The sequence below is a fragment of the Echiichthys vipera genome, assembly GCF_963691815.1.
Source record: "Echiichthys vipera genome assembly, chromosome: 9".
Classification (NCBI taxonomy): Eukaryota; Metazoa; Chordata; class Actinopteri; order Perciformes; family Trachinidae; genus Echiichthys; species Echiichthys vipera.
Window position 1 is genome coordinate 3,223,212 of NC_139834.1, and position 13,809 is coordinate 3,237,020.

Below are 13,809 nucleotides of genomic sequence, written 5' to 3' on the forward strand. Positions count from 1 at the left end.
GCTGGTAGCTGATATTCAAAAACACAAAAAACGAGACATAGATCAAGCTCTGTGTAACGCTGGGTATACACTCGGACTTTAAGATGATGGCGTGAATGTCAGGCCGGGTGATGTTGGCCAGGCCCAGGGGCCCGTTTTGTAATTCCACGAGAACCCGGAGCGGCCTTCACCTCGCATTATTACCGCCATTATTTTGTTCCCTCCTCTCATTCCTTAGTTTCCCCCTCGTGCCTTCACAGAAGCACATTTACACATAAATAAAGCACGTGGCCGACACACACATCATATTTATCGCTCTGCAATTCATCTTGCCCTGTTACAGGGGATGAATGTACCCTTTTCATGTAATTGTACTTTACCTGAGTACCGTATTTTCCGGATTGGCAGCCATTGTGTGTGTGTGTGTGTGTGTGTGTGTGTGTGTGTGTGTGTGTGTGTGTGTGTGTGTGTGTGTGTGTGTGTGTGTGTGTGTGTGTGTGTGTGTGTGTGTGTGTGTGTGTGTGTGTGTGTGTGTGTGTGTGTGTGTGTGTGTGTGTGTGTGTGTGTGTGTGTGTGTGTGTGTGTGTGTGTGTGTGTGTGTGTGTGTGTGTGTGTTCTATATGTCTATAACATATAGAACATGCTCTACGTTTACCAAACACTCTGTCACTGCTAATCACTACATCCACTGAACTCTTCTTCCTCGCTGTCATTTCTGAACAACTCCGCCAACTCAACGGTACGGAAGTAGCAGCTAGCATCTTTTTTTTGACAACGCACTTCTGCCATGACCCGCCCCTGCCGAGTTTTGATTGGTTGACGTGTGTGTGACGATTGCTGATATACGCCTAGTCTCTAAGGTGACTGAGATCAATAACAGCCCGGGCTATTATTTGATATTTTACGGTAATGTGTTAATAATTTCGCACACAAGTCTAAAAAAACTGCAATTTATAATCCAAAAAATACGGTACTTGGATTTCTATGCTACTGTCTACTTCTACTTTCCTAATTCAGATAGAAATATCAAACGTTTTACTGAACTACATTACAAAAATAGTTTCATGTGCTATTTTAGCGTATGCTTGACTCACAGGTTACCTTAAAGACTGTAAATGCAACCTGGGCACGCCCTCACTCAGCTATGACCATGAAGTGTATTACATAATTTGAAGACTTGAATGTATTAAGTTCCTATCATAGTACATATGCTGTATACAGTATATACAGCCATGTGATTTTTATGGAATCGGTTGAGATTTCTGCCTTTCCAAGGACCACTGTTCAAATTTCTGTTATTATATCAAACACAGAAGAAGAGGTTCAGGCCAAATTGGCTCCGTCAGGTACAGAGGAACCAACAGACGCAGGTGTGTCAATGAATAAACTGACATAGATTTGAGTCAGGCCAAACCCAAGGGTGGGACCAAGACAAAGTTGTGAAGTTAATGTGTACATGGGGAATTATGAAGCAACACATGTATTGGTACATAAAGAACACTGAACAGTGGCGTGCACAGGGGCCCATTTATCCTCCTGGGAGCCAAAATGCGTGCTATGGTGCCCTCTAGGAGCCAAAACGCGTGCTATAGTGCTCTCTAGGAGTCAAAACGTGTGCTATAGTGCCCTCAAGGAGTCAAAACGTGTGCTATAGTGCCCTCAAGGAGCTAAAAGGAGTGCTATGGTGTTCTCTAGGAGCCAAAACGCGTGCTATGGTGCACTCTAGGAGCCAAAAGTCACGCTATAGTGCCCTCTAGGAGTCAAAACGTGTGCTATAGTGCCTTCAAGGAGCCAAAACGCGCGCTATAGTGCCCTCAAGGAGCCAAAAGGAGTGCTATGGTGTTCTCTAGGAGCCAAAATGCATGCTATGGTGCCCTCTAGGAGCCAAAACGCGTGCTATAGTGCCCTCTAGGGGCCAAAACGCCTGCTATGGTGCCCTCTAGGAGCCAAAACTCATGCTATAGTGCCTTCTAGGAGCCAAACGCGTACTAAAGTGTCCTCTAGGAGCCAAAACATGTGCTAAACTGCCCTTTAGGAGCCAAAACGTGTGTTATAGTGTCCTCTAGGAGCCAAAACTCACGCTATAGTGCCTTCTAGGAGCCAAACGCGTACTAAAGTGTCCTCTAGGAGCCGGAACGTGTGCTATAGTGTCCTCTAGGAGCCAAAACATGTGCTAAAGTGCCCTTGAGGAGCCAAAACGTGTGTTATAGTGTCCTCTAGGAGCCATACGCGTACTAAAGTGTCCTCTAGGAGCCAAAACGTGTGCTATAGTGTCCTCTAGGAGCCAAAACGTGTGCTATAGTGTCCTCTAGGAGCCAAAACGTGTGCTATAGTGTCCTCTAGGAGCCAAAATGTGTGCTATGGTGCCCTCTAGGAGCCAAAACGCGTGCTATAGTGCCCTCTAGGAGCCAAAACGCGTGCTCTAGTGCCCTCTAGGAGCCAAAACGCGTGCGCTGGTGTTTTCTAGGAGCCGAAACACGTGGTATAGTGCCCTCCTGGAGCCAAAACGCGCGCTATGTTGTTCTCTAGGAGCCGAAACGTGTATTAAAGTGCCCTCTTCTGTGGCAACGACGCCGGTAAATGTCCTTTTTTCCTCTTCGCCCCGGCCCTTCAAAAAGTCTGTGCACGCCACTGATACTGAACCCCAAACTGGACAGGCTGTGGGGAGCTACTGTATGACATCTCTCCATTAATTGCATGTATATATGTCCTGTTTGTGTGTTTGTGTGTGTGTGTGTGTGTGTGTGAGTGTGTGAGACCTGTATCCCTTGCGGGACAAATAAAAGGAATTCTTCATCTTCTATATAAATCCCTGCGAAACCCTCGCTAGTATCCATAATACAAAAAGGTAAAAACAACTATATTAAAAAAAATGCTGCAACAAAACAAGTGTAGTGTTGAATGTTATCTGACAGCATGAGGGATGTCTGAGTGTCACCATCAGACATCCTCTTAATTGGGTTGGAAAGAGAATCATCCATTAAGTAGTTTGCAGAGGATTTGATCAATGGAGTAGAGGTTTGTCTGTATCTGTACGTCAGAACATGTTTAATGTGTTTATTTATCCCAAAAATGACGACATGAGAGTATGACTGAGTCCACAGAGTTTTATTGAGCATATGTGGTAGCCATGCTATGTACTTATATGTATTTAGTTATTGAAACAGTTGAAATCAAGCCACTGAAGGTGACAGGATAACACCGCCCTCCAGTGGTGACAGAGAGGCATGGCATATCATGGAGACAGCAGACACAACCACTTCAGTACAACAGACGCAGAATATACGGTTAATGAAGTCGTTGACATTCAGAATCAGATGGTAAACACGTTACAAATCATTCAGGTTTGGGAAAAAGCATTCAAATTCATTCTTCATGTATTCTATACACCATAATCTATACACCGTACACCATGATCTATACACCGTACACCATAATCTATACACCGTACACCATAATCTATACACCGTACACCATAATCTATACACCGTACACCATGATCTATACACCGTACACCATGATCTATACACCGTACACCATGATCTATACACCGTACACCATGATCTATACACCGTACACCATAATCTATACACCATAATCATTCACACACTGTAATGTAGCCTGCAGGTGATGCTAAAAACGCTTCAAAAGACAAACCTATAAATCCAATTAATACACTATTATGTTTGGAAACTCTAACAAGCAACAATATACAGATTATGATCGACAAAAGTATAAAAGGATTACATGAAAAAACATTTCTGGGTGTGATATAAGACCACAAAATCAGCCTCATATTAAATATGTACGAGCAAAGCTGGCAGGGAGCGTGGCAAAAAGGCACTGCTGCCCCCCGGTGGCTGACTGGTGAACTGCGGCAGGCCCAGACCCCTTCCCCAGACACACTGCCTACAGCGGGGGACACCAACCCTACCATCAGTCCTGCTCTTCGCACTGCAGGATCTGATCTGATCTGATCATAGGCAGTGTCTGGAGTTTGTTCACAGAGGTTAGCGAGTGAACAGCGAGCATGCAGCAGCAGGTCGGCCTGGATGCTGCAATTCATTCGGCCTTCTAGGCAATGCTAAAAACGTTGCTAGGCAATGCTAAAAACGTTTCGAGAGACAAACCCATGAACACAATTAATATAATCATCTCAGTTTTGTTCAAACTCAAGTGAATAGTGTGTTTATTGCTTGTTAGAGTTTCCAATGTACAGATTATGACAAAAGCATAGAAAGAGTTCATGAAAAAACATTTCTGGGTGTGATATTAGACCATAAAATCAGCTGGAAACCTCATATTAAATATGTACGAGCAAAGCTGGCAGGGAGCGTGGCAAAATGGCACTGGGTGGGTGTACAGTGTCACCCACACTTGTAAAAAAGTCAAGGCTTTCTACCTTCATCCGCTCACCGTCTGCTCCTATCGTCACTGTAGCCACTGTGTGCGACCAACAACCAATCAGAGCCGAGGAGTCTCTGAAGCAGCGTCAATACGGCTAAACACTAATATCTCATCTCATCTTCAGCCTCTTATCTGGGGTCGGGTCGCAGGGGCAGCAGCTTTAGCAGGAGACCCCAAACTTCCCTTTCCCGGGCCACATTAACCAGCTCTAACTGGGGGATCCTGAGGCGTTCCCAGGCCAGAGTAGGGATCTAATCTCTCCACCTGGTCCTGGGTCTTCCCTGAGGCCTCCTCCCAGCTGGACGTGCCTGGAACACCTCCCTAGGGAGGCGCCCAGGGTTCATCCTTACCAGATGATCCTGAACCACCTCAACTGGCTCCTTTCAACACAAAGGAGCAGCGGCTCTACTCCGAGTTCCTCACGGATGCTGAACTTCTCCCCCTCTCTCTAAGGGAGACTCCAGCCCCCCTCCTGAGGAAACACATTTCGGCCACTTGTACCCGCGACTTCGTTCTTTGGGTCCTGACCCAGCTTACATGACCACAGGTGAGTGTAGGAACCAGGACTGAGCGGTAGATCCAGAGCTTTGTCTTCCTCAGCTCTCTTTTCGCCACAACTGTGCGGTAGAGCGACTGCAGCACCACCCCCGCTGCTCCGATTCTCCGGCCAAACTCACGCTCCATCGTCCCCTCACTCGTGAACATGATCCCGAGGCGCTTGAACTCCTTCACTTGGGGTCAGGACTCATTCCCTACCTAGAGTAATCCACCGGTTTCCTGCTGAGAGCCATGGCCTCAGATTTAGAGGTGCTGAACTTCATCCATATGTTTCTGAAAACACTTTTGCAACAAGTATCTATTCATATTTGATCAGTGCTGATCAGAGTTCAGAGCAGTTGTTGACGCCGCGCAGACCCTCCTTAGCGCTGAGTGTTTTTTTTCAGGCTCGGTGGAAAATAACAGATAACAGTGGGAGCACACGCAGAGGGCTCGGAGAGCAGACGGGAACAAAAGATGGAGGTAGAGATCATCTGCCTTATTGTGCTGTCAGGATATAGGGACAGACTAGACTTACAACTAGTTCTTGTTATGATCTTGACTTCAGTACCAGCACACTGTCAGGGGGTTTGAATTAGGTGCACTGGCACTGATGTTGAAATATGCTGACAGTGGCATGGCCTTGAGACTACAGCTCATAGTGTGAATATGTCTCATGTTGTCCGCATCATAGAAGGAGAGCTTCTTGGATGTGCAGTTTAGGTAAATCCCAATCTTGCGAGGTCTGTCTTTAAACATGATCTCGTTGGTATTATTTGAACAACGTGAGGCATATTTATTTCCATCATATTTCAGGAAATGATCTTTCATCCCTAATTCCCAACAAACCCCGTGGCCAACCTCTATTTCCCAGTAATGCTGCCCTGAAGTGAACTCATTGACACTGAATGCATGGTTTGTGCTTGTGAATTCTTCTAAAGACGACCCAAAATGTGGGGGGGTGGCAAACACATTGCCAAAAGAAGGAGCAGCACTGGTTTGGCAAGAACCGAATGCGCTTGATCCTGAGGAGTCAAAATGAGAAGTTTTATTTTGGCTAAATCCTGAGAAGCTAAAAGCAGAGCTCATATTTTGGTGTAATCCTTTGCCGAAGCAAGGACCATCTGATACAGCTTGGTTGCTTTGGGGAGTACAAAGCAAACTCCGGCCATCACCAGACACCGTTATTTCTGCACTGGTGCTTTTGAGTGAGAGCAGCTCGGCTCTGGGCTGGATCACCTCAAGCATCTCCTTCCACATAAAGAACTGCAGGTGGCTTTCATAAGGCCCCAAACAGAGAGAGGGAGCCACCACCTTGAGATCACTTGCTCTGGGACTGGATAAATGTCGCAGAGTCGTGCCGCTGTTACCTTCAGTCCAGCTAATCAAGAGCTTCTCGGGGTCTTCAATTTTCAGAACCGATGTCACCTTCTCCCCCAGCTTCCTGCTCTCGGACAAAAATGTTTCCATAGCGTTTAAGCTCTTGCTCATTTCCTCAACAGCATCTCCCTCTTTGTGTTTCAGCTCATTCTTTATCTCATCTTCTCTCTTCCTCAGAAACTGGTGCATCTCCTCAAACTGTCTGTGGATTTGGGCCATCAGCTGCTGAGACTTTGCTTTGGTTTTTGTTATTTCTTCCCTCTGTGTGTTGGCTAGGCTCTCTGTAGCCGTGATAAACCCACAAAGGTTCTCCATACCCTTCCCCAACTCCTGTCTCAGAGATGCAGCAGCTTCTCTGATTGGTTTAAACTTGTGTCCTTGGTGCCTCTCCCCGTCTCGGCATATGATGCAAGCTAACTGCTGATCCGTGACGCAGAACAGTTTCAGCTTTTCCTCATGCTCAGGACACAACTCATCCGCCTGTAAGGAAAAAAAGAAAAAGAAATATTGTATCTATTTATGAATGCGCCTCTACGATGATGATTCATTACAAATGTTTCTTTAAAAAAACATCAAATCAGTCATAGTGGCTGTTACGAAACAGATGTCACAGACAATCAGACATGCTAGCAGCTCTGTGAGGCAGCACTAAGGCACCACGTTTTAACAAAGTTAAATGCTAAAATGCACATATGACAGCGCTAACACGTATATACCGCAGGTCTATAACAGGTACTTAGGGCGCACTCACACTGTCCGTCCGTCCCGTGCCCCGTGCTTTAGGGTCCTTGTCCCCCCCTCCAGGCCCGTTTGTACTCACACTACCTGGGCCTCGGAGAATGCTTCTTGCTGCCTATACGTCATCACGCCGTAACACGTCACACGCATTGATGACGTCATGGCGATGCTTCCAAATCTTTCCATAGACCTCAGAGTTTTTGTGCGTCTTGTCGACTGTTTTTGAATCAAATCTGCAGTAAACACTCCACCTCCGCATCACACCAACGTGAACCTTTCACCGCCATTGTTTTAAATGTCCGCGCATGGTCCCTCCTTCTTTTTTCTACGTCCCAACAGGCGCACAGAAAATGACCTCAGAACCACCGTAGGCCTCTTGCTCGTACACGTGCGCACGCTCGTGCTCGTACATGTGCAAACGTGCTTTACAAAAGCCCACCTCTCCCAAACTGTCCGGGGCCGTAGGCGCGGTGTGGTTGAACTCACACTGGTCAAATGAACTAGGCTTTACCTGTGGAACCTGTTTGGGCATGGTACGGATGGACAGTGTCTTTTATTTATCAAAGTTTCCAAGGGCACACTCACAAACACAACAGATTGTACGAACCACTGGAACAATTGGCTTAAGTGTTCGAGATGCACTGATGATACATGTCTCAGACTAGACGCAGAGGTGAAATACCCGCTGATTAGCACTAAACACAGTTCAACTGAGGCTGAATTTCAATACAATAGGACCCTCACTGACTAAGTCAGGGTCTAAAGATTCTCCAGAAAAAAAAAAGACGCTTGGGATGCTCGAAAACGAACGAAAGTTGGCACAATAGTCGGTTCTGGCAGAATACAGGAACAGGAAGTCCGCAATTTGATTTTTATGGCCAATAATTCAGCATTTGCTCGTGTTATACTCTGACGAACTCCTACAGATTTAATTTAACCCGGCCATCTTCAAATCTGGTCAGTACACTTTTAAGACATGTATGAAGTTAAATTGTGAAGCTTTCAACTTTTTATCAAAGGGATTGGCTGTGGCGAGGCCTCAACTTTCGCTCTGACACGGTAAAAGAGGAAGTAGTTTTTAACAGGGCTGTAAATTGTCCAATCTTCTCCAAACCTCTCATGTGTGATCACAGAGACATCGGCCTGGAGACATCTGTGTCACAATATTATTGAGCTATAGTCACAGCGCCCCCTACCTGCAACAGAAAGTTACTGTCTCTATACTTTGATGTGCTTCTCCGAGTTGGTTGATCCGATCCACCTCAAACTTTGTCAGAAAAGCTTTAGAAATGTATGATGCTGCGAAAATTCGAACTTTTGACTGCGGGGGCATGGCCTCGGCAGCACAGCAGGTTCTAATGTCATGCCATGACATTAGAACCTGCTGTGACTCCACTATACGTCTTTAGATATTTTCCAAACTTCCCAATTTTGATAAGAATCCTGGCCTGGAGACACATTTAGGACAATTTTGAAACATAATAGTGCCACCTACTGGCTACAGGAAGTCACATGTTTTATACTGCCACCTACTGGCTACAGGAAGTCACATGTTTTATGATGTTCTTCTCCAAGCCAGTATAACAAATCCACCTCATATCTGGTCAGCAAAGACCTTTATGATGCTAGATCCCAAAGCTTTTGACTTTCAATCAAACTATGTTGCCAGGGCAACCCTCCTTTGCAATGAAACAGGAAGTTGTTGTAACTTAAACATGCATTGTCAAAGCTGGCCCAAATTTCTCATGATTCATAACAGTCCGAGCCCAAACACATCTAAATCTCAATATTCAGTCATAGTCATAGCGCCCCCTACTGGGAACAGGAAAAAGGACAAACAACTGATTTACATGAAATTTCTTATTACTACTTCTGGCAGGAATACTGGGACTTAAGTAACACAGGTAGACACTTGTACAATACAGTATATATTTATTATACAGTCTCATGTAAGCTTCTAATGAAGGACTACAGTAGATAACGGCGAGAACCGACTGGGAGCTCTTATATTAATGCATGTTTAAGTAATGATTATTTCATATCTGTGAACGGATCTGACCACTTTCTTCACCAGTTCTCTCTTTAGGCTGCTGTTTTTGTGCCCAACATCTGTCTATCCAAACCAAAATGAAGGCTTATTGGCTTATTTATGGATAATGAATGTAAACTAGATGCATTCATACATTTCAAGCTGCAGAGACAAGGTGTCAAATCTGGCCCGCGGTGTAATTCAATTTGACCCGCAAGATCATATCAAGGTTCTCTGAGAGCTGGCCAGTGAGTATAAAGCACATCCACGTCTACTTTTCTGTTAGCAAACATGAGCATCCATGCTACCAGTCTCTGCAGACACACTTAACCCACCCCTCCCCGAAAACGACCCAAAGAAAGATGGAGGACAGGAGGTTTCAGCAGCGGTGGGAGGCAGATGATCTGTGTCTGAAGGTAAAGAGCTGTTTGTCACCGTGGCTGTAACCAAAGAATCAAGCATGAGAAACACCACGACAAGAACAAGGACCTGCACTGAGAAGGTTCAATGTTACACATCTGGAGAGAAGGGAACACATGCACATTTGCAGTCTGCAGTTTTTTTTTTAGTAAAGAACGATGAGAACACCACAAAAAATGAAAAAATGACTAAAAACAGACGCAAAACACCACGAAAAGTGAAAAAACAACTCAAAACAGATGAAAACACCACGAAAACATGACAAAATTACTAAAAACAGACACAAAACACCACAAAAATGGGAAAAAACGACTAAAAACAGATGAAAAACACCACAAAAAGTGTAAAAACGACTAAAAAACTGATGAAAAACACTACAAAAAGTGGAAAAAAACGACTAAAAACAGATGCAAAACACCACAAAAACGTAAGAAACACCACGGCAAGAACAAGGACCTGCACTGGAAAGGTTCAACTTTACACATCTGGAGAGAAGGAACATACACAGTCTTTTTTTTTTGTAAATATTGAGTTTGGCAACTTTGTCCCAGTTTTTAAATTTGGCCCACTGTGAATTGGAGTTTGACCCCCCCTGTTTTAAAGGCATGATCCAGGAGGCCTGATCCAAAACTGTCAACAGATAATGCACTTTGATGCTGGGTGTGACGCTGCGCGCTTCCTGTTAAACCCTTTCATGTAACACGCAGATCATTTAATTCCTGTAATGTTGTGTAAGTTCATCACGGTCTGGACCTTCAAGTGAAAAAAAAAAACACATTTTCGGTGCTTTTTTTGAATTTGCAGTAACACCCTGATGATAAACGGGACTGATAATAAACACAAAATGCAATAATAAACATCATGCGTTATATGAAATACATGATGTGCTTAGAGTCGATGCATTAAAACAAGATGACTGTAGAGAACCAACACACCTGTGCCTTCTCACGCGGTTGCTGGTTCTGCTCCGCTTTGGCCTTCTCACACGGTTGCTGGTTCTGCTCCGCTTTGGCCTTCTCAGCCAGGCTCTTCAGTATGTGGCTGGTCGGGAGACACTTCCCTTCTGCTCGGACAGTTGTCCGACACTGCGGACACTGGTGCTGTGAGCGCAGCACATCTGTAATACACTCTCTGCAGAAGGAGTGTCCGCAGAGAAGATTCACCGGGTCGGTGAAGATACTCAGACAGACCGGACAAGTCAACTCCTCCAAGTAAGACGCAGACGCCATGGCTCCTGCTGCTCTGGATGCTGTCGGGCTCTGTCCGTCTGACTGACAGTTGTTAGGTTTCACTTTCCTGGAAAGGCCGCGCCCCGTGTTATCACTCACTGCAGCAGTCACTGCGAGTCTTCATGGTCAGATGATTAGGATACCTAACACTTAAGTAACACAGCAGGATTAAAGTTCACTTCTAAAAATGCGAGTGAAGTCATTTAAACTCTATTTTTCCCAGTTTGGAGGAGTATATAGGACTCAGTCAGAGGTGCATAGATTAGTGTAACATCACACTCTAGTGGCCAGATGTTAGACTATACCCCATAACCCAGCTGTTTTTATGTAGCTACTGATGTTTTGATGACTTTTACTGTTGTAATTGTGTTGATTAAGTTCAGTTAATGATGTTCACAAGGTTTTTGCATGCGGACTAACACCCTTTTATCTTCAACTGTATCTAAATAAGATGTCATCACTCACTTCAGCAGTCACTGCGAGTCTTCATGGTCAGATGATTACGATACCTAACACTTTAGTACCCCAGCAGGATGAAAGTTCACTTCTACAAACTGGGAAAAATAGACTTTAAATGACTTCACTCGCATTTTTAGGAGTATATAGGACTCAGTCAGAGGTGCATAGATTAGTGTAACATCACACTCTAGTGGCCAGATGTTAGACTGCTGTTGCAGAAGAAGAAGATTTGATTTTTAACAGCACTTTATTTACAGTTGATTAAAAACCAGATAACAGTTGTGCAGTCAATAATTCAGATGAGGAATGAAGCAAATTTGAGCTCTCTACCGGTGACCAGCAGCTCCCCATGAGCCCGCTGCTGTTCAAACACATCAGTGTTCCCTGTGATCGTGTGGAAGCAGAACTCCAGCTCCTGTCTGGCCTTCACGCTGTGCCTCCACAGGGTCAAGAGTCGGCCCACCCTGCACTGGTCGTGTCCCTGCGAGTCAGGTAGATCGACATTTTTGCTTCGCCAATTAAAAAGTTTAGGAGCTGACACTTGGTTTAAAAAAAACCCCTGAAAAAACAAACTCCACAGATAAAAAGGGGGACAGTAAACAGGACACCAAAAAGGTTAAAAACACGGGTTCAAACATTAAAAATCTCTGCATACCTCCTGCACTCAGTGAAAACGTGAAAAATGTTCTGGGTCAGCCTGCAGAACGGGCACTCACTTACAACACTACGGTTAATAACAGGCATTGGTTGCAATGGCACCATGTAAAATCCTCCACTGAAGGTCTCCGGTCCTCTTTCTTAGAGGAGGTTTGTAAAGGGTTCTCCACTGAGGGCTCAGCCCGCACTGTCATGAAGGGTACATAAATAACACAAAAGACTGGACCCAATGCAGACATGGAGACGGAATAAAAGTACAAACAAAAGTTTAATAATAACTACAAACAAACGTAAAACACTACAGGGGAAACAGGCATACTAATAACGAGACGGACGAGGAAAACAGGAGCGAGGAGACGACGGATGATCAGGGAGACGGACCAGGAACAGGAACAGGGGAAGCTACGGAGAAACAGAAAACAAACACGATTAGATATACTCAACGACGGGAAGCGTGAGAACCACGAGCGAGAAAAGGAATCCGGGGGGAATAGTTTTACCAATGAAGGAATACAACGGTCCGGCGCTGCATGCCTGTTAGCTCTGGGCTTTAGTAGTCCTCAGGTGATTGGTGAAAACACGCCTACCAGACCTAGACGACAACAAGAGGGAGCCACATGCAGGGAAAGACAGACAGAGGGAGACAAACTCACACAAAAAGGGTACTGACAGAACCGACTCTTGACACGCCCAGCCTCTCAGTCCGCACGCACTCTGCTCTGTCACACAGCCACGTTCTGTTAATAGTTTTCACACAGCTCGTGTACAGAGTCTTTTTCTCGGCCTTGTGCAGGCTCAGTTTTGTTTCAGTGCTGTGTTTCAGTAGGGGGCCACTGAGCTCCGTGAACCCTGGGCACAGGTGGATCTCTGGGTAGGGGTCAGTCGGGTCGGGCTCGGCTTCTCCCCTGCTGTGCTTAATGAGAAAGACTTCCTCTCTCCCCGTCAGCCTCTTCCTCCAGAGCTCCAGGCTCCTCTGCATCAGGCGGACCGACCGCATCCCCAGCACCGAGCTCAGAGCCCGACTGTCTGTGAGCGCCGGTCCTGCTATGTCCGCCAGCTGGCTTAGGCAGACAATGTTTGAACTGCACAGCGCCCCCATCAGCCCAGGCACGGCGCTGCAGCACACGTCTAGCCTGGCATCACAGATCAGAGGCTCCTTTAACAGCCAGTACAGAGAGTCACAGTTTCCGCTTCTTTCACTCTTAAACAGCGCCCAGGATTTAAAAGCACCCTGATCGAAAGGAGGAAACCCGACTAACTTTAAAAATTTTAAATCAGTTAAAAACAGAGCAGCATCCAGCCCCAGGTTATTGACACACCTGAGTATGCAGCCGGCCACGTCTCTCCACACCAGATCCTCAGGTCCAGTCAGATATCTCTGAAAGAACTGGATCCTGAAGGTGGCTGTTCTGCTGGCCAGGTGGACCAGGCCCTGGCCCCCCTCGTCTCTGGGTAAAAACAACACTGACTGAGGAACCCAATGCATTTTACTCCAGAAAAATTGACCATCTTTGCCTGAATTCGAGCAATGAGACCTGACGGAGGGTCCAGACAGGCGAGCCGGTGCCATAACAGAGAGGCCACCAGGTTGCTTAAAACTAGGACCCTCCCTCTAAAAGACATCTGTGAGTGGAGCCACCTCCACTTAGCCAGTTTACTGTGTACTCTATGTCGCTGTTTCCTATGTGTATACCAAGATATTTTAAGCCATCTCTTTCCCAAATCAGGCTTTGAGGGCGAACAGGGAGGCCTTCACGCCACTCACCAACAGCAAGGGCCTCGCTCTTCCTCCAGTTCACCCTCAAAGCCGACACAAGAGAAAACTTATCGATCACAGAGTTTAAAGCACACACATCTTGTTGATCTTTTATAAAAACAACAACATCATCAGCAGATAAAACAACGCTACTGTTAAATCAGGTAAAACCAGGCCTCGAACAGATGACCTTATCTGTTGTAGGAGGGGATCAAGGG

At 45.7% G+C, this 13,809-nt stretch overlaps 1 protein-coding gene and 1 long non-coding RNA gene across 2 annotated transcripts; both read right to left on the reverse strand.

The window, feature by feature from the left end:
* Window positions 1–3,070: 3,070 nt before the first annotated feature.
* Window positions 3,071–4,764, reverse strand: LOC310951642. Its single transcript, XR_014593341.1, has 2 exons — window positions 3,586–4,764; window positions 3,071–3,417 (listed from the first exon to the last, which is right to left on the reverse strand). It is a non-coding gene; the product is annotated as an uncharacterized lncRNA (long non-coding RNA).
* A 112-nt stretch (window positions 4,765–4,876) lies between these two features.
* Window positions 4,877–10,736, reverse strand: LOC310951905 (nuclear factor 7, brain-like). The gene is made up of 2 exons (XM_083920381.1): window positions 10,426–10,736; window positions 4,877–6,783 (listed from the first exon to the last, which is right to left on the reverse strand). Exons 1-2 carry the CDS (start codon window positions 10,717–10,719, stop codon window positions 5,488–5,490), a joined length of 1,590 nt encoding a protein of 529 aa, XP_083776507.1. The 5' UTR covers window positions 10,720–10,736; the 3' UTR covers window positions 4,877–5,487.
* Between the last annotated feature and the right edge of the window lie 3,073 nt (window positions 10,737–13,809).